The sequence below is a fragment of the Dermacentor variabilis genome, unplaced genomic scaffold (genome assembly GCF_050947875.1).
Source record: "Dermacentor variabilis isolate Ectoservices unplaced genomic scaffold, ASM5094787v1 scaffold_33, whole genome shotgun sequence".
In the NCBI taxonomy this organism is placed as follows: domain Eukaryota; kingdom Metazoa; phylum Arthropoda; class Arachnida; order Ixodida; family Ixodidae; genus Dermacentor; species Dermacentor variabilis.
Window position 1 is genome coordinate 569,597 of NW_027460511.1, and position 26,858 is coordinate 596,454.

Below are 26,858 nucleotides of genomic sequence, written 5' to 3' on the forward strand. Positions count from 1 at the left end.
AAGCCTGTACGTTGAATCTAACGAATTGTATCTACAGTTCCAAATGACGTATTTAGGATTTTCTTACGCCTTGGTAGGTAAAATCAGCTGTAGGCCCTCTGTGTCATTCAATTATTCCCGACTTGCTTATGGCCAGGCTGTTTCGCAACCGCCCAGCCATTAGCCTGCTATGTCCATCCGTTGGAAGTCCTGTTAGAAGAAACAGGCATCCCCTTTTTGAGAATGTCCTGATAGTTCCTACTAGGCTTCCGCCAGCTTAGGGGTAGCAGACCATCGAACGTGGCATTTCTTTCTTAGAAATATCAAAACGGGTACATAATACCCATGCACATATGCATTTTCTTGAAATAAAGGAGAATCATGCTTCTGCTGGAATTTTATACAGATCCTTCTGAAGGTTCTTCCTCGTTCTGGTTACGCCGCTCAAGAACCATCCTTTTTAATATCTGGTACATTGAATCAATATACAAGTACTTATACGGCAGAACAATACGCAATCCTCTCTGCAGTTAAGCACACTAGACAAACACATCTCACAAGGGCTATTGTGTGTTCATGGACTCATATAGTAATTTCGAGCCCTATCGAGTTATCGTAAATGTAGGAACAATGTTTTTAACTAACAATATGCATTACTAAGCTTTGCTTGTTTGGGTGAACAAGTTATGCTTTCATAGGCGCTTGGCCACAACGGTGTAAAAGGCAATGAAGCTGCTGACGAGAACGCTATCTCAGTAGCTTTCAGCGACACCTGTACAAACATGCCCATTCCAGCCACGGACATTAAACCATACTTATGTCACAATCTCCAGAGTCACTGGCAAAAACAGTGGGATACGCATGTATCCAATAAACTGCACTTGATCAAACCCAAATTAGGAGACTGGATACTACATAAATCAACAAATTACAAGGAAGTGCTTCTTTGTCGATTAATCATGGGATACCTTCGGCCCACACTATTACCTATTTACTAGAAGTGACCGTGCCTCATTTGCAAGATTTGGCGGCAGCCTTACAGTTCTCCATGTTCTCGTCTAGTGCAAAAAATGGAAACTGAACGGAAAAAGTACTTTCATGCTGCGTATTGTCAACGCGCTCCACCTCACTCAGTCTTCCTTTTTTCAAAATAAAGAACTAGTTTTTTAGCCTGGAAACATGTTTTAGCTTTTGAAATGAAGTGAGCAGCTTAGAAATCATTTCTTCAGGTCGTGTGTGTAACATATCCTCGCCTTTGAAGCTGTAAATGCACTGGTGAATTTTTACAGCACGGGTCTCTTAGCCCTTCCTTTCCATCATGAGCCCTATGGACGCAGTTTTGCTTGTATGCATACTGTTATATCCGTTAAAGGTCTCGGCATACTTCATCATGCCGAGACCTTTATGCCTCTTGTTTCATGATTTATTGTCTACATATTGATGATTATATGTTTTCCGCAGTTTACACTAAGCTGGTTTAGGCCTCCTGACAGATACATCTCATTTAAATTGGAAACTCAATTTCACCACTTCATACACCATTACACAATTAATTACCATATGATATAGCACTGTTTAGCTACAGCTGGACCTTGCACCATTAAGGCCTATCCACCATCAACCGAACAACAATGCGATGTTTTGCAGGAGAAAAGGGGGGATTCTGACTGCGCATATTCTTACGGCATGAGTGTGCAGAAGGCACAAACTCTACCGCGTGTGTGTGAATGTAGTTCCACAATTATATCACCATTAGAAACTGTACCACTAAGATGGGGTACACTTTTACAACAAACTCCGGTAACGAAGCGTTCTGTACTCCACTGCACTCCATTCAAGACAATCGACAACTGGCTTGTGAATTATAACGGCGACGATAGGTGGTCTTTGGAGGCGCATTATCATTCCTCCGTACCTTCTACTGCCGTTAAGGAAATCTGCTGCAAGTCTGCATTGAGAAGTTACAGCACACCCACACCCTCATTGTGCTTAGTCGGCGTGCTGGGTTGCTTTTATGATACTGTAGCTCCAGAGCGGGACGCTCCCATCCATTCTCCGCATCAGAGATACCAGCTCATTGCATGTCGCTCCCGTACCCCGAACCGCCATCTGTACAGTGCATAGCGCGGCAGCTCGACACCGCTCTATGTAGCAGTTCAAGGTGCAACTACATGGAGGATTCTATGACGGAGTAAGGCCGAGAAAGCGCTTATAACAAGCCAGACGACCACGTCAAGCTCACCAATATCTCTGTTCACCTGACGGCTTTGCCTAACTTCTCGTGGAGAAATCTAGAAGCCGGCCGCATTTCCAGGCCGGCTTTCTCTCAACCGTGTCAGGTCCTCAGCTGTCCTGCAATGCACCGGCTTCGCGCGTAGTCTTGCCCGAGCAAGGTCGAGGGGTCCACTAACTGCCTTTTAATTCTACTCTGTCTTTAGAAACGCATCAACTATAATCTATTGTCGAAGCGTACAAAATAAAGCACACGATGAGAGAAATCACTGATCACACGTCTCACGCGGTTGTTGTTAGAAACGCCCAGATGGCCATCCACTACATTTAGCTTTGTCAGAATACTGATTACCTGTGCGAAAAGGTTGGCTGGATACGTCTTGAAGCTCATAACACAGGCCTTTCAACCTTAAACCGTTGCGACGGCGCTACTGATCATAAGGTTTTATTCCTACAAATAAAACAATTTACCCATAAGGATTTTACACGTGAACTTTGTCTTTTAGGACGCGGAACTGAGCCGGTGGCGTACGCTCAGACCCAAGTCACTCAAGCACTAACACTTGCCCCTCTAAAGCTGCCTGTTGTGGCACCACATATTTAAGCTGCCACTGTCACCCGACCACGTGGTATCCCTGTTTGTGGCGCGCACGAGACCACTGGAAGTATTTACACGTCGTCGCCATCCTCCCGTCCGCTTCCGCATGCTTATTTCTCCACGGCACCTTAAGCTGCTCATATGCTTACGAGACGAGCGCAGAGTGTCAGCAAGAATACACACAGATCCGTACATGTCTTGCTAGTTTGTGTCCGTATGCTGCTTTAGATACATTTGACGCCTTGGGACAAGTGTTTCACCTGACTGTAAGCACATTCTTTGTTTCTTGCAAGTCAGGTAATACGATCATGGATATAATCTGCACACTTTCATTGTAGTAGAGCTACAACCTATAACACTTTACGCAACCTTAATTGTAATAATTCTTCAGTGTTTCAAAGGATTCACTGAATGAGAGAGCGTAAACTTTTATTTCAAATCAACAAGATTTGAGTCCGGCGTCTTTTTAGTGGGAATGCTCTGAAATTTTCGCCCGTCCATGAAATTTGGGCATTTCGCCTTGAGCTATGCGCTAAATTCTACGGCAGCGCTCCAACGTAACTCCGGGGGCTATGTTTTTACAACATGCTGATAAAAAGGCAGCAAAAATTCAAATATCAACGTTGAGGCAGTGCGCCTATATTTTCTAAGCGTATTTACTGCAGTTAGTTGTGACCTCGTGTGTGCACTGTAGCAGAATTTGGTCTGGATTCAAACACTGAGATAATGCTGAAGAAAAGTTGCGAACGAACCATTGGATGGGCACATTCCCTCAACGTTAATAACCTATGGTTGTTGAAATTTTACAGACATTGTGGAATAGAATTTCCAAAAAATACTGCGCAATAAATTAGGCTGGTTCATCGCAGCAAAATTCCACAAATTACTGCACAGAGAATGTTAAGAATTCTACCTCGTGAGTAGGCGTTCAATTTATTAAATGTACATTATAAGTGAGTAGTGATGACGTTCTAATGAAGAATGTTCGCGTCGCTGAGCACCCTTCATACAGCGCTCTACAGACTGCCTAGTCGTGGAACAATATAGTACGAAATGGTGGGACATGCACGTTTGATATTCGTACTGTACAGCTGTTTTCTAAGGAGACAAATAACAAAACTGAAAGCTGGGTTAACTGGTAGTGTAATCGCTAACAAAAGCTCACCTTTTTGAATTGTGTGTGACCTTTTATATTTCTTCTATTTCTGTAGAATGCAGATGCTCATTGAAGTTAGCAGGTGTGCATATATATGATTGTTTCCTGTAATGAACTTAGCTTTGAGTCAAAACTCGATTGTAAACAAGCTAATCCTCCCTTCATTGTTTGCGCTACAGTTTTACCATAGCCAAACAAAAGCAATGCTAAAATGCTCTTTTTTCTCTTTTCAGCTATGCCCCCGAAACAATCAAAGTGCTGTAAGTAAATTTAAGACTACCTCAGCCTTGGCACAGCGCTGTTCAATTTAAGTAGGAATGAGAAATATGTATATATACCGCTCTCAAGAGCATATTTGTTTTACTCACAAATTTGATGTGGCCCGGTTTATTCTAATGTTAGTATTTCGCAGATAAATGATAATGTTCTTCATCGAGTTGCCATGGCTTCCACTGCAACTATATAAATCTGAGAGCCTTACCATTCAATGTTTACTAAACAGTCCACTGGAAAGAAAACCAGCGAGCGCTCCGTGATATAGATCACTACAATATTTCTGTTTCGGCAGGAGTGGTTGGTATTAAAATAAAAAATAGGTATTATCCCTAATTTGTTTTAAACAAACCAGTCATTCGCCTACTTTTTCTGCTTTGGTTGGCTGCCTATCCACCGTGCAGTCCAGTGCTACGTCAACGAATTAATTAATTTATTTATTTATTTTATTTCTTTGTTAAGCCGCCCCTTTGGCAGCCAAGGCAGGGGTGGATCACAAGAACAGTGAAACTACTTACGAAAACGAACCTGAAATAAAGTTTCAATGCTTATGAAACCGGAAGGTGAATATAGGTTATTGTGCATTACACACATAACTAGGGATAGCGCACACAAGCAAAACGAAATTTAGATTATTGCGTTTTACGTGCCAGAACCACTTTCTGATTATTAGGCACGCCGTAGTGGAGGAATCCGGAAATTTCGACCACCTGGGGTTCTTTAACGTGCATCTGAATCTAAGTACACGGGTGTTTTCGCATTTCGCCCCCATCGAAATGCGGCCGTCGTGGCCGGGATTCGATCCCGCGACCTCGTGCTGAGCAGCCTAACACCATACCCACTGAGCAGCCACGGCGGGTTAAAACAAAATTTAACAGCTATGTCGAGGAAAGATCGCTCTCGCCTGCAGAAAACGAACGAATACAACTAGTACAAATAATTGAGACGACAAAAGTGATTATAGTAGGCTTTACCGTAACTTGCATTCGTCTAGGGCACTTGTGTAATGCAACAAGAAAAGGCATGAAAACATGAGGATCCAAAATCCCGTCCCGCATAAAAAAGACGCAAAACTAGGTCCGAGGCAAATGAGGTGCATGGATAACATAAGAGCGCAATATAAAATGACGTAAAGGGTAATGTGCCAAATTAGTGACGATGCGACCGCTACAGAAGCTTCTACTGGCAAAAAACACGTGACTTGCTTTCGAGCTTTATTCTTTCGTGAGCAAGATCTCATAATACAAAAGAAGATTGGCAGGTGACCATTGTACTAGAAAGTGGTACTACGACAAGAAACATCATTGTGTGCGTAACCTAGCAACAATGTAGCTACAGAAAGTGCATCGCGCGAACCTTATGGCTGACAATGAGGTAAAAAAAAATGCTATCAGTTGGCGATCCAACGCCATCCTTGTACGCGTCACAAACATTTCTAATAACGATATAGATACGCGTTTTAGGAGTCATAGGAGGGTGCCCCAGTTGTAAGAAGAAAGGCAACATCAACAAAATCAGATTGAAGGGTTACCACAATGCTATCATACGGCGGAAAGTGAAGAAAATGAAGGCATGCACATTTAACAAAAAGTATTGTCCTAAAATTGACATGCATCGATGTAAATGCGTATTGTGTATATATATATATATATATATATATATATATATATATATATATATATATATATATATATTTGTGTGTGTATATATATAATGCAGATATATTTACGAGGGATGCTTTCAAAGCTAGCGCTCACTACGACAGCATTTAACGCTTGATTCTACGGGCCCATTTTGTACTTTCGTCGAGCTGCATAACATGTTCTGTATTTGTTCTTCCTGTGTGTCCCTAAATGTGTTTTGCGCAAGGGTGTGTCCCCACCACTGACATTACTACTAAGCGATACGCAAAAAAAATTGGTGCGTTGCCAAAAAATAGAATGCCGGGCTTCGGTTCTGGACGTTCTTTGTTCGAAACCTGTCCCTCAGCAATGTTTTTTATGTTTATTTATTGAAAGTTGTATGTACTTAGATATATCGAGAACATCGTCGCGGCGCCGACGCAGATGGTGGAAATGTATTTAGTTATACAAGGAATTGATATCGAAGTACAATACAACAGGCTGCCAATGTCTCGTTCTCTTTTCTGAAATTTCTGAGGTACAGCCGTATCCAATTCAAATATAGTCTAGCAGACATTCACTGTTACTTTAATTGGCGCACCACTGAAGATGAATCCTACCCGAAATGACACAAATAGGACTTCCCCAACGATATTGAAGGCGACACATACGTAAGCAGTCCCGGTTAGAGAACCTTGGGAAAACCTCCAAGTCTTGATAGATTCGAAATTGATTCAAAATTGACGGATATGCGATATACCTCCACGAATAAAATCCGCGTAAGTGCCTTACGGAGTGCATTTGAGCGTAGAGACGTTTCTTGACTCCGTGTTTTTTCTAGTCCTCCACCGAGTTACGTGGGCAATAATGGGCAACTTTTTCTCTTTGAACGCACCTACAATGTACGCTCAGTCATTTAAGACCAGATGTTTGATATTAACTACGTACATGTCAATAATCATTTTTTGAAACTTTTCTGGCCTCATAAAGCTGATTGGTAAAGAGTCTCTGCATATCTGTTTGGATTTCTTACGATTTCTCTCTGAACTGAAATACAAGAGCATGGCTACTTTCCTCCCTGATTTTTGATGGTGTGCTTATAAAAACAAACTACAAAATGCAATATTTTGCTTCTTTCAGGATCGGAACAGACAGGATGATAAGAATGTGCGTAATGTATTTATTTTTTAGGATTCTTACCCGCTCAGCTGGAAATGTTAACAGTTTTAAAGCCATGCAACGTGCATTTTACGTCGAAAAAGACTGATTTCTTCCTGCGTGAATTGAGGGGACACGTAATCCATGAAGTGTGTAAATTATTGTGAGAGCCGTGCCGGAATGTCAGCGTCTGATTGACGTCGACTTGAGGTTGAATCACCTATCGAAATTTTTATATTGTATTCAGCACTTCGCTCGCAATTTCCTGAGGCGTGGCGTGGCAGTGTGAAGACGAAACAAGCCCGTGTCAGAGCTGCTCTTTTTCACTGTCAGCGCTGCTCTCGCTTTCCAATGTAATAGCTGACAGCTCCGAAAATACCTGCTAAACACTCATCCAAATAGTAATGGAGCCGGAGATTTGTCTTCATGGCCACATTTCTGTAAAACTGCGTCAACAAAATCTAATTTCTCACGCCTCACCAACATCGGGACTAGGCCACGACGAAATCAGCCGTCCTCGAGGGACTAAAATTTTTCTCATTAAAGTATTATAGGTGGTCTTACGGCAAGCTATATGCCTCCACCCCCAATGCATTTGTCGTGTCCGTGGGAAAAATGTTAAAAGTTCTCGGAGGTATTGCAATACCAGGCCTTCCTGCGGTAAAGGGGGCGCAAGGGTTCGAGCACTCCACCCGAAATAATGTTCTCACGGAAAGATAAAAGAAGAGAAAGGAAAAGGAAGATCGCGAGACGCTGGATGTTCAGTATTGTTGGTGGTCAGCCATCTTAACCATATTGACTCTGCTTGTATATATATATATATATATATATATATATATATATATATATATATATATATATATATATATAGTAAATACAGTCCATCTACACTTCCAACATCACCGTAACATATTGGTGGAGGTTCGGGGTACCACACCTGGAATGGGAACTCCACAGTGAACGTCGCATCACCGTCCGCCCCATTAATGACTCTGAGCACGCGGGGCCAATGTCGTTGCTGCCTCCAGCGTTCCGTCGCCAACTACATCGCTGATCCCTTAGGCTGTGGTTGTGCAAACCAAGGCTCCCCAAACATACTGTGGGACCGATGGCGGCACGTTCACGAAGTAAGTGGCTATGTGCGAACTCGTGAGTAGAATGCACACATGAACTCTACGCTTATGCTAGCTCAGCCACAGTGGTCACTGCTACACTAGGATAACCTGCTTCAAATCGGGCCCGGACCTGCGCATTAAAGCTGGCGCTCATTTTGTGCATGCAGGATCTCGTGAGAGAAGACTTACGGCGCGACATGGCAATTCCGTTTTTTACTACTTCCGTCTTACTAAGAAACTGAATTACGCGTCGCTGAGGAAATTTCTTGCTAAACTGTAATCCTCCTCCATAAACTTTATGTTGCTCACTTACTGAGGTAGCAGCGGAATTGATTTCCTCCCTATTGCAGAAAATCAGGTAATCATCAACGTAACGAAATATCTTGATAACGCTATCACCTAAGCCTTTCTGTGAGCAGCAGTCAACCTTACTCAGGTAGATATTGCTAAGAATAGGGACAACCATTGAGCCAATACAAATTCCTGATTTCTGCAGAAAAACGCCATCTCTCCACCCGATCAGCGTTGACTTCAAGTACATTGAAAGAATTTCTAGAAACGCTCCCTTTGAAACACCGCATCTGTCAATAAACGCCACCTCTTGCACTTGTTCTTTAATGCACTCATTTACGGAATTTACCAACCCGTCATGTGGCAAGGAATAATACAGGTCTTCGATATCCATATTAAAAGCTGTACAATCCCCTGGTTTTTCTTCTCTTAAATGCTGAACTAGTTGCTAAGAAATACGCAAGCATAAGGGGTCTGAAGAAACTAGTGATGCTAAGCAGTTGTGTAGATAACATCTGTTATCTGTGTGATCTTTTGCTTGAATTGACGAATTGAAGTTTAGAGAAATAGTAAAACACATAAACGGAATGTCTGCGTGTTTTTTTTTACTTCTTACCGAAGCAAGAGAGCTGTACTTCCGCTTTTTCCCATGGTCGTGCGGTCACGTGCACAGGCACCGAAGCTGTGCCATTCTGTACCGTGTTCCAACACGTGATAATGGTCGGCGATCCGCTAGTTCTGCCTCAGAATTTGGGTAACACTTAAACATACCGCCAGTCATGTTTTCTTGTGCACAGCGCGAAAAATAGTGCGCTGCGCGAAGCAGACAACAGTTCGCCCGCGACGCCGTCGACGGAAGTGCGAAGCGCCGAAAAAAAAATGGAGGAGCAAAAAAAATGAAGGCTGGGCATGTGACGTATGCGTCACGCGATCCTCGAGGGGCGTTATGGGAGAACGCAGGGCAGGAATTTCGCTTGCGTAGGCTAGACATGGCTAGACACTGCACAGTAGCTGCTCAGTTTGGGGGACCGTGGGCTCACGCATGTAAGCGGGGTCGTGCCTTTCTAGACTTCAGTGGAGTTGGCTTGTTTTTTGCTTGTGTACCGGCAAAGTTATGAAAACATTGAGCGCTTCCTGTTTGTGTGGAGTGTCATTTTTTCTGTCCCAACACCAACGAAAGTATCAAACAATAAAGCAGATTGTAACAAGACCTTGTGTTTTTACTTCAAGACGCGCACAAGTAACGACCGCAACCACTTACAGCTATCTATCACTTCTGTCACTAACGGTGTAATTTTAAGCAGGCGTATATTTTTTTCTTGATGGTAATAACGCTTGCATTTCTTTCCTTTCTTATGCATCATATACACCGGTTCTCGCTGTGCACGTTTTCTGTATGCAGGGTTCTGGCATACTCCTTTATGCTTTTAAATGTTTGCATTATTTTATTGTATCTTTAGCAGGCGCTATTGAAGTATGCATACACGTAATTTTTAGTGTTTGTTGTGTGTATGGGTGTTTTCTATGTTTGTGCTTTTATCAGCCCTATAACGATGCCTCTTCTTTTGAAATTCAAAACTCTTTCCTGATGCTAACCCCACGCTACTCTTTAAATATTCAGTGATTGCCGGTATTTGAAATAAATATTCAAATAAAAAGCTGTGATATCATACCCTAGACTTTTTGATTTGTACATTTCCAAGTAATGCATTGCATTGAATGAAGCCTTATTTCAAGAGTGCCTAGTGAAATGCATTCTGCTTTAGTTTATCATTCAAAGCATTGAATCTTTCTTTTTCTAAGGGAAGAGACAGTTCGCTTCGATGTGACTAAGGTGGATGAGTTGATGAGTGTCAATATCAAGACTGTAAAACTACGTAAGATATCATTACTTTTATTGCTTTTTTTCCTTAACAATTGCAAATAAGAATAATGTTGAAACATATATGCGGTTTAGGATGTCTCTCAAAGTATCTTTGTGAGATGCTTATGTGTTTCGTGTGTTTCACAAGATTTAAAGAAATTCGTACTTTGTTGATCCCTGCAGCATACAACTGCAAGCATGCCGCTTGCGGTTGTACTGACTTGCGCATAATATATATGAAGTTTGCTTTTTTAATGATAACTTCTAAAGATAAAAAGTGATGCATCCCTTATTACCTAACTGTAAAACCCATGTTCCAAAACACCCTACATCATTATAGTACCGCTAAATGCAAGTATAGCCCTGCAGTGATGGATTCGGTCAATAGAAGTTTTCATCAGCCGAACAAACTCTGCCAAATATAACAGAATGTAAATTGACAATACTGCACTTCAGCTATAATATTCGCAACCGTGTTTGAAAAGAACGAGGCCTCCTTCACTATCTCGCAGCAAGCCTGACACACAAAACAAGACTTCAAGGACGATGCAAGGACAGGACGCTTCTTCTCTTCCCCCTCGTTGTGCGTAGGTGAAAACATGAATACTGCGAACTCTACTTCTCTCAGGCGCCACCATATGAGTTAGAATGATATGTAAAGAACATGGTTTCAGATTTCTATCTGCTCATCAATTGTTCTGACGAAATTTTGGAAATGCAGAAGGCTTGTGCCATGACCCACAGAGACCCCGAACATTGCCTGGAGGTACACTAGATATATAAGCTGGAGATTCAGCTCATCCAATAGAGATAGAGATTGCTCTAGTTTACGTGAAAATATCGTTGATGGTACTGTCAATATTCCGCTTTTTTACATTGGAACGAAAGTATATAAGCTGTTCTGACAGATATTCGTTGCAGTTTTTTTTATATTTGTGTAACACTGAAATGCGCTATTACAGAGTTACCAAGATGAAGTTTCGTAGATTCCCATTACTGTCTGGAAGCAGCATATTTAGCATATTTTTATTGACGGACTGTAAATGGACCATAAAATTTCAGTTACATTGATGACAAACAAAAACTCACGAGAGTACTTATCAGGGCTTTTGTACATGCTTGCTATGTTGAATATTACATCCTCAGTAGGCGCTATATGACAGGTGCAAGGGGGAGTATGCCACACTTAAAGATCATATACTTCGCGTGAACGCATAAATATTCCCGCGCACCGGCAGCGCGGGCGTGCAGAGTCCCTATTCTTCAACATGTCACACCTGGTACAAGGGTATAAATACATTATTTGACATTTTAAGAGTGAACTGAACGCGTAAATAGGAGTGTAGATGCAAACATTGGACATGCATTTCTGGGTTCACGAACTATAATTTTAACAAGTGAGAAAACCTGGTTGTCATAGGAAAACAATAAAAACGCCTCTTGAAGAACTATTCATTTGTGGTCTAAAAAGTATTGTCAGGTAATTTCAAAATGGATTGGAAGCCATGTGACATGCATGTATGTATATATGAACACACACACATACACACATAGATATATATATATATATATATATATATATATATATATATATATATATATATATATATATATATATATATATATATATATATATATGCATGACGAACTTTACGTGATGCCATTCAAACAGTGTGCACCAATGAAGTATTCCTACCAATTGGTGCTTGAATGATATCCTATGTACACCGGGAGCCAAAGTATACGGGCCACAGGGTCTCCGAAAAACAAGACGTTCTTCGTAATTAACACGCAAAAACGGAAACTGAACTGTGCGCTCGAAAATTGGTAATGCGCAGTTTTGACTCCAATTTTAGTTTTAAGTTGCATTCACAGACAGAGGCGAAAATTTGTTTAATCGCCCGATCCCTGGTCCGTATACTTTCGCTGACAGGCGTACATTGACAATACGTTATTTGGTAGCCCAACAGTCATGTAGATAGTACGTCCTATGAACAGCCACGCTTTTCCTTACGTAGCATGTACGTTCCTTCAAGACGTTGACGTTTGGATCAGTTATAGACGTTGAAGAGACATTGTAGTTCTTAGGGATGGTGTCAGGACTCTTGAATCCTGAACAAACATTTCGACAAAGAGAATGTTGCACTGAGAGTAAAACATGAGGTTACAGCTATGAATTTTTGCGGAGGGTCGCAGCCAGCAACGAGGCTTAGAATTAGGAATACGCTATCGAGCTGAAGTCACAACGCATAGAGTCCAGAAGAAGAGTGTCAAAAATTTTCAGGAAGAACAAAGCAATAATCTGAGGGCTGTTTGTCCTTCTTCGGAATCGTGCACCTCGAAATCATATCTTGAAGTCATTCATTTAATCAGCCTTTATGCATTGGGGCCCGGAAGCGACGGGGAAGATTGTGCGTGCTGCGTGGGACCAAAATCGTCAAATGTGGCTGCTGGACTTTTCACAATTATAATGACACTGCGCTTTCTACTTGATTGTGCGTAAGTTTTTGCACGCAAATTCAAGACAGTTCTGTTGCATGCTACCTTTACTGCTAGAATGATTATGTCACAAAAACATTTTCTTTCTTTCCCCAACTGCAAACTGATGCTTCCGATTCGTCACATTGGCGATGCGCCTAAAATTGAAAAGGAAACGACATCACTGCTGAAGCGTTTCAGAAAATGGGACTTCCGAGGATGTTTTCAGAAATGAAAGGCGGAATGTAACCTGCGGGGTGTTTCGAATGGGGATTATATTTATGCTGAGCTCATTGGGGTCGGAAAGTTTGTGATAGAATTTTCTATTCGCACTAAGGAATTCGGCATCGACATAAGAAATGCTTGAGATCACATATGGCGCTAAAATTAAATTGTGTTTTCTCCTGCAAAATTTACTTCAGTGCACATGAAATCGGCGTATTACAGTGTTATGCAAGTGTTAGGTTGGCCTAAAAGCATTATTTTTATCAAAGGAACGCACGGCACCTAAAAAAATTCGAAAGTTCGTACTGTTTCTGTGTTTTCGTGGTTAGAGCTTGCCTTCAGACTGTTACCGGCAATTTAATATTGCCGAACTACGTAATAATTCTACAATAATCCCCTTCATGACGCACAGACAGCAATAAAAGCACGGAGTTAGTAGAAGTGGAAGTACGGAGTTGCAAAACTAATTAGACATTCTTGGGATCCATTAGGTCGTTGTAACTCATGCGCGAAAAGGACGATGAGGCGAGCAGGAAAATAACAGAGATTAGTTGCGATAAATGCATACAAACTTGCTCAACTGGCAGTATTTCCATTTGGACACTCGTTATCTTATTATTGTCTGGCTGTTTAGCAGAAGGAAGTTAATTTTTTTCATCATTGAATATATTGATACACAACTCAGTAAACAACGTTCATACAAAGCAGCGAAAAGCGTTTTCTACAGATTCGCCGCAAACCTTTACGACAGCCATTCAAATATAGGTAGTAATTACGCTTTATATCTAAGGCATTCTATTTTCGCGGAAGCTCTATTAATGGAACGTGCCACTGAGGAGACAATGGCTCAACGCAGAACAAACTTTGGCAAAAATCCTTCGAATAGGGCACCGAAACTTGTGAAGAATATTTCTCGTGCGAGATGAAAAAAAATCACAAGTGTACCATACTGTGAGGGGTACACTGTTTTCAAATAGCGTGTCGGTTACATCAACCAAGATAATTGCCGCTTACAAGGAACCTGTCGCAATACTACGTAGTGCAGGTTGATACGCACGGCAACTGCACAGTTAACACAGACGGTTTATTCTCTATAAGCTGAAGGCACTGCTGGACTCTAACAAATATTTACTTCATTTTACTATTAGCTGTGCCAACAGACAATGTACCAGAAGACTTTCCTCGCACTTACGTCGTGTTGAGCGCTGCTAAGGATTGTCTACTTGTCACATATGGTGAATCAAGTGATGGTAAGAGTCTTGCGCATCGCATAAGCACAGTCGTAGTCAATCTTTGATAGACCACAAATCCCCCAGAAAGTGTATTGTCTAGTGGAACGAGTGCAATCTTAGTGTTTATTGAACGACGAGACCCACATTTTCCTCCTTCCTTTACCCAGACGTCTTTTTCGCGCTGAACATATTTATGATATACGCGGGAACTTCATTTGCATTCAGGAGGGAAGTGGAGGAAGTGGTTGCTATTCTGAGATAATCATTTAGCCAGGCCACAACTTCAACTCCGCCTTATCATTCCTGCGGTGTGTTAGTGAAGCAGCGAGGTTTGCAATCGCAAGGCAGATAGCCTCTAGGCAAAACGTGGGCGCGCATAGACTGACTTTTCGCTAGCGGCAACAAGCACTGAAAAGAGCCGTTCTGATGGAGTAACGCAGCCACGCAGAGCACATTAAATAATTCATAAACTGTATCTCGCCTGCCGATGCTTGTTCTTTGTGCTTCGATGAGGTTCTCATTACACTGGTGCATCGTCCTCGACAGCGCTGAATAAAGAGCTGACCGTGGGCTACGACAGGCCTGGCAGATTCTGCAATGTTTGGGGGCTTCAGATAACATCACGTGTGAAAATGTGTATTCGTGGTTCTTGAAAGGTCAAGAAGTTTGTAATAAACACAGTATTTTCTTCGCCGCCATCACATCCACTTGACACTTGCTCAATAATATTTCCGGAGGTGACGGCGTCGGTAAGAAACTGCACTGCCCTTTTGTAGATGACTGCGTACGAGACAATTGAACGCAAGGCGTTGACGGCACGAAGCTTTCTTATTTAAATGGTCGTCACCATTGGCCGGACGTCTTTTCTAATATTGGGTGCCGCATTACAATTGGCAGGAACTTGTTCTTCCGAACAGTTCTAATGTAAGACCTTCTTGTGAATACGGGCATTTTTCCTCCTTTACGCGAATGAATTACTGGGCTTTGGTTTCTTACCGCCATTTCAGAATGGTTAACCCTCGACACTGTGGTTCACCCTCGACACTCGCTCAGAATAAGCATACGCTGTCGTTGTGAGTGATGACGACTGGTAAAGTTGTCATGACGCCAAAGTCGGAACTATTCTCACAATGGCACGGGCAGCGCTCAAAAATGCGCTTGCGCTGCAATTTTTAGTAATAGAAATACCCAAGCAATTAAAAAATTAAATATGGGGTTTTACATGCCAAAACCACTTTCTGATTATGAGGCACGCCGTAGTGGACGACTCGGGAAATTTTGACTACCTGGGGTTCTTTCACGTGCACCTTTCGCCCCCATCGAAATGTGGCCGCCGTGGAGGGGATTCGATCCCGTGATCTCGTGCTCAGCACTCCAACATCATAGTCACTGAGGAACCTCGGCGGGTAATATCTAATCAATCGTTATGCTGTATATCATGTCATAAAATGTGGCAAGACGATGCCCGAAATCATTGACGAAGGATAAGCTTTCTGAATACCACTCCCCACCCACCCCTTTCACCGTTCACATAGCACTCACGCATGCCATCTTACGAGCACAGGTAAACATTCATTACTGCAATGCGTTCCTTCACTGATTGCAAGCGCTACAGCGTTCCAATCATATGAAATATTCTCTCGCGGTTTTTAACATTGTGTCATGGAAGGTCTTATGGGTCTATTGAGTACAACATATACTGAATCAACGTCGTGCGTTGTACGCATGCTTCAAAGCTAGAGCATCAGAGCTGGTGCCTTCTTCTGCTTACAAGGTTTGCTTCGTGTGTAAGCTTACCTCCTCTTGCAGAAAATTTGTCACCGACAAAACAAGAGCTCTACAGAGGCAATAAACTCGCATATAACAAACTATCTCTGTCAGTCGGGCAGTCTACTTTTTCTCCTGATGCTGCATCCTGTGCGCACCAACAGTTGGCATCATTATTTATCATTTAGGCTTCTTGTGTTATGTCTAACCTCACTGCTTTGAGGATGAAGTGCTCGCTATTGATGAATTCATTTTTCGCTGTGGACATACCTCGAACGATATCAAGGTATAGTGATGCAAACATGCACTTAAGAAAACCCACAGTTTCAGACGCAGGAAAAATAATGCGCGATGACTAAAAAAAATAACAATATTTCTGACGCAATCATGAATTTTGCACAACAAACAGAATACAAATTTTTCTCACGGTATGTTATACCTAGTGGAAGTTGTGTGCTTGTAGTGCACTGAAAATGACAGCTGCAACAAAACTTTGCTTATGTTGTGTGCCTCTCTAACCCCCTATATTTTGACAATGCACGTGGCCACTCTCGTTTCAAGCATTCCTTATCGTCAGCAAAATCCCTCACACATTTCGCAGGCTTTCGTCCAGCTCAGTGAAACGCCAACACAAAGGAATCTTAGCTGCGAAGCTGTGAACAAAATGTAATTTTGACACAGCTGAAGTGCTCTAAAAGAGCTTATCAGCAAAATCACACTCCGTGAGGTGGAATATAATTTGCAAAAAATCATCAACATCTGCAAGAACAAATCACCCAAATTTATAAGGCTGTAGCGAAGAATGAAAGAATGGTTTTGGAAAGAACTCTGCGGAAGTTTCTAGTGATGACCCTCCCTAGCAAGAAATGGTTCTTTTATAAGGTAACACTAATACATATATATATATATATATATGTGTATATATATATATATATATATATATATATATATATATATATATATATATATATATATATATATATATATATATATATATATATATATATATATATATATATTATAAAGGAGATTTATTGGGGTTCGTAGCGACAGCCGGTCATGGGATGCACCGAGCTATTCCCGAGCTCGAGCCTCTGCTGCGCGCTTGATGCTGCCGATGCTGCTGCCCATGCTGCTGACTCTGCGCGCACGCTCGTTATCTTCCTTATCTTCCAGCGGAAATAAAGGAGCCATCCTGGCGACTTATTTTTCTGGAAGGACGGTAGAATGGTGATAGGGCTTGAGACGCTGAAGGTGAACGACTTCACGGTTACGACGTCGCATGTCGGACGGCGGCGTTAGCGGCTCAACCAAGTAATTGACGGGTGATGTTCTCTCGAGAACGCGGTATGGCCCGTCATACTTCGGAAGGAATTTTGAAGCGAGCCCAGGCGTGCGGTGTGGCACTAACAACCAAACGAGAGCGCCCGGGAGAAAAATGGGAGTCGAGTTCTGGGCATTGGGAACGGCTTTTTGACGGTTCTGGTCGTCCGAGGTGAATCGGCGGGCCAGCTGGCGACATTGCGCGGCGTGTCTGGCGGCTTCCGAGATCGGCAGGCATTCAGATGGGTCAGGCCGGTAGGGTAGAATGGTGTCAATTGTGTGCGAAGGATTACGGTCGTAGAGAAGGTAAACGGGTGAGGATCCGGTAGTGGCCTGAGTCACGGTGTTGTAGGCGTAGGTGACAAACGGAAGAACTAGGTCCCAATTAGAGTGATCAGGTGAGACGTACATAGCGAGTATGTCACTAAGAATTTGATTAAAGCGTTCCGTGGTACCGTTAGTCTGTGGGTGATAAGCAGTGCATTTACGATGAACAATGGCGCATTCAGCAAGCAGTCGTTCGATGATTTCAAATAAGAAGGCGCGGCCTCTGCCGCTTAAAGTTCCCGTGGACCTCCGTGACGAAGGAGAAAACGACGAAGTATGAAATTGGCGACCTCCTGCGCTGTAGCACTTGGTAGAGCAGCAGTCTCCGCATAACGTGTTAAGTGGTCTACCGCAACAATTATCCACCTGTTGCCGGTAGGAGCCAACGGAAGTGGCTCGTAGAGATCTATGCCCACGCGATCAAAGGGTCGGGATGGGCATTGTAAAGGCTGGAGTTAACCGGCGGAGTTGTGCGGTAGCGTTTTTTGGCGCTGGCAATCATGACAAGAGCGGACGAACTTTCGAACGAAATTGTACATTCCCCGCCAGTAATAGCGGTGTCGAAGTCTTTCGTGGGTCTTGAAGACTCCCGCGTGGTCACACTGATGGTCGACGTGGAACGAGCAGCAGAGCTCTGATCGCAAGATTCTCGGAATGACGAGTAATCAGGTGCGTCTCTCTGGGGCATAGTTGCGTCGATATAGTAGCTGGTCGCGAATCCGAAAATGAGGAACTTGGCGCCGAAGCGTACGGGACGCCCGAACTTTCGACGTATCCGAGAGAAGGGCTAGCAGAGATGCAGTCTAGGGATCATTATGCTGTGCAGCAGCGATAGTGTCAACGTCCAGAGAGGAGAATGTACACTCGCAGGCGGAGTCGTCACTGGCCTTCGGGGGAAGCGCCGATCGGGATAGCGCGCCAGCACCGGAATGCTTTTGCTCGGAACGGTAAACCACGCGAATGTCATATTCTTGGATTCGCAATGCCCAGCGGGCAAGGCGGCCCGATGGATATTTGAGCATCGACAGCCAACATAGTGCGTGGTGGTCGGTCACTACGTCAAACGACCGGCCGTATAAATATGGGCGAAACTTGCCAAGGGCCAACACAATGGCCAAACACTCCTTTTCTGTAACGCTGTAATTCGTCTCCGCCTTGATTAACGTGCGACTCGCGTATGCGACGACGTATTCTGTGTGGCCAGGTTGACGCTGTGCCAGCACAGCGCCAAGAACTACACCGCTTGGATCGGTATGGATTTCGGTTGGCGCTTGAGGGTCAAAATGGCGAAGAATTGGTGGCGTCGTGAGAAGGCGGCGCAAGGTTTTGAAGGCGTCGTCACACGCTGGAGGCCATGATGAGAGATCTCTAGCGCCGCTGAGGAGCTGCGTGAGAGGCGATAGTATTGACGCAAAATTTAGAACGAATCGCCGGAAGTGAGAGCAGAGGCCAATAAAACTGCGTAGGTCTTTCATAGTGGTAGGTTTTGGGAACGTAGTTACAGCATGTAGTTTCTCGGGATCCGGGCGAATGCCCTCCTTTGGCACGACATGGCCTAAAATTGTGAGCTGATTAAAAGCAAATCGACACTTCTGCAGGTTAAGTTGCAACCCGGCGTTGGTCAAGTAAGTGAGTACGTGCTGGAGGCAGAGCAGGTGCGTTGCGAAATCAGGGGCGAACACCCCAATGTCGTCAAGATAGCAAAGACAGATTTTTCATTTGAGGCCACGCAGAACATTATCCATCGTTCTTTCGAACGTAGCAGGTGCGTTGCAAAGTCCGAAATGCATTACGGTGAATTCATACAAGCCGTCTGGTGTAACAAAGGCAGTTTTTGGACGATCGGCCTCTGCCATCGGAACCTGCCAATAGCCTGATCGCAAATCCAGGGAACAAAAGAACTCGGCTCCCTGCAAACAGTCCAGAGCATCATCGATACGTGGTAAGGGGTAGACGTCCTTCAGCGTAATCTTGTTCAACCGTCGAAAATCAACGCAGAAGCGGATGGAACCGTCTTTTTTTGTGACGAGGACCACGGGAGAGGCCCATGGGCTTTGGGAAGGTTGAATGACGCCTGGACGGAGCATGTCATCGACCTGGTCTGCAATGACGCGACGTTCCGTAGCAGACACGCGATATGGTCTTTGTCGCAGCGGTGAGTGAGAGCCAGTGTCGATGCTTGGCAATGCTCGAACGTCGATGCATTGCCAAGAGACGCTTGCGCAACGTCGAAAGAATGGCGGAAGTGCTGAAGGACTGCGAGTAGTTGAGATCGCTGCGAGTGCTTCAGATCTTCGGCGATGAATGGGCTGAACCCACCAGTCCATGTTGAGTCGGGTACGGAGAGGGCACTCAGTTCATGGTCGGCAGTGGAAAGCACTTTGTCTAGGAAGGAGACAATTCGTGTTGAATCGACCGACTCGACGTAACCAAGGCATTCGCGGCGGAGCAGGGATAGCGGCGACGAAAGATAATTGGAAATGGGCATCGTGCTGACACTGGCGGCAAGGTCAAGAGCTGCGAAGGTCAGAGGAAGCGCTTTTCTGGTAACAAAGTGATGAGAGGGCATGAAGAAGACCGTCCAGTTGGATATGGTACTACAGAAGACTGGTACGAATGCTGAAGAGCACGGGGGAATACAGGTGTCTTCTTTCACGAGACTTTTAGCGGCAGGATGAGCATCGACGGAGGCCAGGTCACCAAAGTAAAAAAAGTTAAATGTCAGCCCGAGCGCAATTTAAGATGGCATTGTGGCGTGAGTGAAAATCCCATCCTAAATTAACGGCGTAGGAGCACGATGAAAGAACTATGAATTCAATCGTGTATAAAACGTCCTGTATGGTCACACGGCCAGTACAAACAGCGGTAGGGCAAATGGATTGAGCCGACGTCGTGACTTTACGAAGCGAACGGCAAAACCTGGCATCCGTAACTGAAATAGCGGCACTTGTATCGACGAGGGCTACTGTGGCGACATTTTCGATAAACACATCAATGACATTGGCAGGTAAAGGAGGAGGACTTCGCCATGTCGAAACTTGCACAGTTCCTGCCTCAGGAACTGCGTCGTCTAGTTTCCCTCTTCGTTAGAGACGGGTCGTCGTCGCATAGGGGAAAGCGATTGTCGACGGGGAGAGGGCGATCGGAGGCGTTCGAAGCGAGGACGGCGATCAGTCTGGGAGCGAGCTGGTGATGGGTAGAAGAGTCCGTAAGGTGCATTTGAATCAGGCGGCACATAGGGCGCTCAGCGATCGTCATCGAACGCCTGCGATCGGCTGCGGCAGAATCTTGCCACATGACAGGGACATGTACATATGAAGCATATAGGGTGATTGCCCTGCGTACGCCACGGGTTAGCGATGGAAGTGGTGTTCCAGGGGTTGGGAGGGGGACGGCGGTGCACAGCCTGCTGGAAGCGACGCACGGGCACAGTGCAAGGGGCCATTGCCGCAACTGTAGCATAAGTGAATGGTGTAGTCACGACATCCTGCTGGAGAACAACCGGCAGCGCGTCTGCGACTCTTCATGGATCACGTTACGATATTGAGACGGTAAAGTGCTAGCAGACTCCTGAGTGACGGACACCAGAGATGGCTGTCGTGCGACTTCTTCGCGGACGAAGTTCTTGATTTGGGTTATCAGGGGGCTTGTTCTGGGCCGGTGGTCAGGCTGCAGAGCGACGTCGCATTTGATGTGGGATGTTGCCTTGTCAGAGTTCGCTGCTTACGTAATTCATCATAGCTCTGGCACAAGCTGATGACGGCGCCAACAGTGCGCGGGTCCTTGGCCAGAAACATCTGGAACGCGTCATCATTGATTCCCTTCATGACGTGCTTGATCTTTTCCGCTTCCGTCATGGCAGCGTTGAAGCGCCTGCACAAATCTAGCACGTCTTCTATATAGCTGGTGAATGTCTCACCCGTGTCCTGTACTCGTGTACGCAAACGCTGCTCGGCTCGTAGTTTCCTGACGGCGGGTCGGTCAAATACTTCCATAATCGACGTCTTGAACACCGACCACGTTCGGATATCCTTCTCATGATTTCTGAACCAGAGACTGGCCACGCCCGCGAGGTAGAATGATACGTAAGCCAGTTTGTCCGAGTCATTCCATTTGTTGTGAACGCTCACCCGTTCGTAGGACGACAGCCACTCTTCAACGTCGTTTTGTTGGTTCCGCTGAAGATAGGAGGCTCCCGCTGGCGAATGGATCCAGCGCAAGGGGCGGGTGGCAACGGAAGAATCTGCTAGTCGGCGACCGGCATGGTGGAAGGTAGCGTCCGAGAATGGAGTTCCAGGATGGTAGAATGAAACGTTACACCGCTTGGCTCCACCACCTATAAAGGAGATTTATTGGGGTACGTAGCGACCGGCGGTCCTGGGATGCACCGAGCAGTTCTCGAGCTCGAGCCTCTGTTGCGCGCTTGATGCTGCCGACGATGCCGACTCTGTGCGCCCGTTCGTCATCTTCCTTACAATATATATATATATATATATATATATATATATATATATATATATATATATATATATATATATATATATATATATATATATATATATATATATATATATATATATATATATATATATATATATATATATATATATATATATATATATATATATATAACCATTGTTAGTGGCCCCTCGGCCACTAACAATGGTTATCGTAAAGGTGCTACGCTGCAGTGCCACCCCATGTTGTTCTACTATAGCTGCTTGTTTTCCCGATTTTTTGCATTTACCAAAGAGTGCTAATTGCTGGTTTATGGAGTCTTAGCCCTGTATTCAGAAATGAAACTAAAGTTGAAGCCCACGATGAACATGATTTAAATGACGCTTGTCGAGAACACGCTGAAAGAAACGCAATGAGCTCCTTAGACGCGTTCGCAGCAGGCGCCATTTAGGTGTATTCATGCATGGGGTTAAAGTTAAGACGCATTTCAGAATATAGGAGTTTGGCTCCATACGACAGAACTGAAGTTGCTTCGGCGTATGATTTTGAATGTAGAACAGTGTTATCGCTGGCAAAATACGCCGTGTAAGGACAAGATTAGTTCGCCGCTGGCAGCAGCTTCCGTTATATTCAGTATGTCCATGTAGCAACGTACGAGAAACAAAAATGGTTTTTCGTAATTTGGTTACGTGCACCGTGCGATTTGTTCTTCCTTTCCCTTTCTGCGATAGGGCGAAATTTGTTTAAAAATAAAGCTAATATTAGCCAGTGTCATTTTACGCCTCACCCGATTCTTATTAAAGGGAATAGTACGAGGAATTTTCACTTGGCTTGACTGCATGAATTTATTTTTTATATGTCCCGTGTTTTCTCAGTGATCTAAGCAGTGGAAATTAAGTGCTAATTGGTTTTCGTCTATACCCTCCATAAAACTTGTCAGCAGTTACGTCGTGCGCCTGATTCTCTCTCTGAGCAGCTATTGAAGTTTCTTGCACTTTTGAGTATCGTTTACTGCTGCTTTCAAGACAACAGAAGTGTCTGCTTTGGGGATTATCCAGAAACAATGTTAGTGAAGATACGGAGTGCTATAAGGCCCTCCGCTTGTTTTGCCTTTCAAAAACCTACGATTTGACGGAAACTGACAATCCGTGTCAGCAATTCGATGTTGACGAAGAGAGACGGAACAAGAAAGCAAAGCAGGAGGAAGAAACACTTCAGCACCATGTCTAAAAAATTTTCTAAAATAAAAGACCTTACTCAGTCTGCCCGCATCCTTCCTTTAGAACGATCACAATACTAATGTCACTGCTAAGGATATGATGCGATTCGTCCTGTCATCACGTAACTTCTGGTATTTCAACCAACCGCATGCACAAGGAATGCTGAACACATAGGACTTTGTTTAATTGCAGACGAAATAGGCCGGGAGTACAAGTCGCGTAAGCAGCTCCGATTGAATGTCAACTCTAAGGATAAGAAGAATGGAATTGAAGATCACACCTGCTAAGCTTAGTGATTTGGTTATTCTTCGAAGAAATGCTATTATAAATTATTTAAAGGTCGAACAAGAAGAATAATAGTCGACAGCTTTGTGAGTTCCAATTGTCAGATAAGGTAAAGTTCTAATACTGTTTCAATAGAACACGACGCAGCTAACGCTGAGTGTTCTATCACTGGTTGCATTCCGGAGAAGAAATACTCCTTCACTGGTGAAAGAATGACATGGTTATGAGTTATGTATTGTACAGGATTTATCAATTCTTTTCTATGCTCGCACTACCACGTTGAAAATGTTTATGCAATAATTTCGCAGAAGGTGTCAAAAGTCCGAACTTAGTTAGCCCCAAAGAAGCTAAGTGACCCGTTCCAGCAACTGGCCACCCAAGCGAATTACCAGAACTAACATGTAAAAGAATAATATGTGCCACACTGGAAACACAAATATACACACCTATGTAACCTGACGGTAATACGCTGATGTTTATTTTATGAAGTAGCCTTTCTGTATAAAAAGTTCTAGATTCTAGAAGAAGAAGAAGAAACTTTAGTAAAGAATAGTCCGGCAGTTCTTGATGTGGTGGCCTCAGGTGACGGCTCGAAGTTCTTTGACTCGAGCTGCATCTTCGGCTTGCCGGGCGGCCCAGAGCTGGTTTGCCAGCTCTGAACTTCTGACAGCCGCCTCCCAGCGGCGGCGACGCCTACGGAGAAGATCCCCGGTGGCTCCCGCATCCGGGGTGGCGTCGAGAAGAACGGAGCTCGAGCCTTCTCCTATTCTGGCAACAGCCGCGATTATGGACGCGTCGCTAACGGAGCGGCTTTGATTACCGTTGTGGCCGGCACAATCCCAGAGCATGTTCTGTAATTTACAGTTCCACCGAGAAAGTTCTTTTCCTTCAAATTTTATCTTCAGCAATTTTTAATAAGCACGGATGGCTTTATAGTAAAAACTATGATTTGAAAAATTTTTATTGTATGAAACCTAATCGAATTTGGTCCCATAGTTGCCGAGAAAAACGATTTCGTTGTTCACGTGTATTACATTGGAGCTCCCGAGCTAAATCTTCTTTTTAGGCATTCCGTGTGCCGATCTGGTATGTATTTCTCACCCTAATTTCAAATATTGACACTGATCTGAAATTTGTTTCTCTTAATCCGAAATGCAAGCTTTTAAACTTTGTACGATATGTGGTGTGCTTCTCCATGAAGGCCCCTATTTGCCACATTTTTGCAGGGACTGCCAGTGTTATTCTTGTACTTAAATATAGACTAAAATTCTGTGTGGTTTCGTCAGGCAGACACAACATTGCAGTGCACATTCATATCAGTATATTTACAGGCTTTCCAACTTTCAAACCTATCAAACTTCATGTTTCGTGCGTTCGCACCACCAGCTTCACCTGAGAAGCATCGTGGAAACTACAGTTTGTGCATTGTAAGTTCAAGTCTGAAGCGTGTATGTAACATATATGAAGCATATGTCTAGTCCGAAATGCAATAAACATTTCAAACTGAATATTTTGTGGGTGTTGCAAGAATTTTTTTGACACTGCATTTACTGTAGCCCTTATTGCCTACGCCATAGTTTTCTAGGACCTTCGTCAATTGCAAGCACTTTACACGCAGGCATTTGTCTGTAGGGATTCGAAATCAACTGCACAGAAATATTCTATAGAAATTTGTCGTTAACATCCATAGAGCAACTCGATCGATATGTTCTATAAAAACTTAGTGTTTAGCACCTTCAAGGCCACTCGATAGAAATATTCTATAGAAATTTGTTTTTAGCATCTATGATCTATAAAGCTACACGATAGAAATGTTCTATATAAATGTTTCTTTAGAGTTGTTATAGGAATGCGGCATCCAAGTAACTTTTGCAACTTTATGGGGAAATTCTATAGGCAATCGAAATAAACACAATGGAGTTGCATAGAACAAATTCAAAAAAATTAAAAGAACACATTCAAATTTCTCTGAGGGCCACGCGAACTGCACAAACAATGCCTAACCGATCGCAGGCGCATGACCTGTAGCCTGAAGCCGGTGACTTATAGGCGCTTTCTAACCATAGAGAAAGGCCACCTTCCAAGAAAGCCTTGCTTACGCGCGGATCAGCACCACTGTTAGCGGCCCGTCCCCCCACTCTGAGGATTTGCCCTTTGCGCGAGGTCTGCTTAGGCATCCTTCTCTCACTTGGCGCCTCAGTCTTGAGATGCAATTCAGTATCAGTTCCACCTCATTAGGAATAACTTCTCCGATGCGGGAGACAGGCAGTCGAGACCGCGAGGTGTTTGGTGTAAGACCGTCAACACGCGAATAGTAATTTCCCGGTAAGCGCTGAAATTCTTTTTTTTTTCATTTTTGTTTCTTTTTCCACACTACATTTGAGTATTGTTAGAGTTCGCCGGAAATGTGTCGTATATCTAGCCGCCTTCATGGCCGCTTACGTACGGTTGACTCCGAAACGACGATGCTAGAACCATTGAGGAATACTATGCCGTCACCTGCTGCGATCAGCAAAGTTCCTCTTGCGCAGAAAATTTCAAGCATATTTTTAACACTTCTACCGCAGATAATCCAAAGAAGTTTTTGGGCATGTAGGACACTCGGCGCTGCACTTGTTGGCGATAAGCTGGCCTCTCCGCCTGTGCGATTATCTGACTCAGCTACGTTGAATGCTCGGTTGCCTTAGACGGAAGCTCAAACCCCGCTGTAGGGGTGTTTTTTTTTAGTATGGTGAGCTTGAAATTCACCTTCTCCAGTGCACAACGTCTACCGGCAAAAAATGCCGAGAACGGGTGGGGCTACACTAATCGCGGTACAACCACTAGGCTTCAACAAGACACTACCTCACCAGAAAAGGAATTGGCCTCCCTGGTGCAGTATTCGGCCACCTCCTTCGAAATGGCTTACTCAATTACCTAATGGCCCTCAGTCCCAAGCAGCTGCGGAGCACCTGCCCAAGGCGGTGGTCAGACCTGTAGCGCAGTAGGGGGCGCTAAGAATCTCTGGGTCCGGAGAGGCGGCCAATGGAAAGTGACCCATGCAACATTTACCACTCGAACCCTTTCGAGTGAGACTAGCTTAGCAGGAATTTTTGAGCAACTATCAGACAATGTGTGGTATTCCATCCGCCTTAGTGATAAGAACTAGTGAGGCTTATACATTGCTGAATAACAGACATGTCTTCTGCTATAGAGGTATCCTAGATAAGAAGCAATACGGGGTAGGATTCCTAATTCATAACGACATTGCGAGCA

The 26,858-nt window shown here is 44.0% G+C and overlaps 1 protein-coding gene across 9 annotated transcripts in view; it reads left to right on the forward strand.

Moving 5' to 3' along the window:
• The window catches only part of LOC142569023 (uncharacterized), a 61,601-nt gene extending 38,246 nt beyond the window's left edge, over nucleotides 1-23,355 (forward strand). For 8 of the 9 annotated variants that reach the window (XM_075678551.1, XM_075678555.1, XM_075678550.1 and 5 more), the window contains 5 exons: nucleotides 4,199-4,225; nucleotides 7,001-7,027; nucleotides 10,228-10,301; nucleotides 14,140-14,241; nucleotides 23,123-23,355. In XM_075678551.1, coding sequence (XP_075534666.1) covers nucleotides 4,199-4,225; nucleotides 7,001-7,027; nucleotides 10,228-10,301; nucleotides 14,140-14,241; nucleotides 23,123-23,328 — 436 coding nt within the window. In that variant the 3' untranslated portion in view covers nucleotides 23,329-23,355. The remainder of the gene's footprint in view (nucleotides 1-4,198; nucleotides 4,226-7,000; nucleotides 7,028-10,227; nucleotides 10,302-14,139; nucleotides 14,242-23,122) is intronic. The other variant, XM_075678553.1, reaches the window with a different exon arrangement.
• Nucleotides 23,356-26,858: the final 3,503 nt, after the last annotated feature.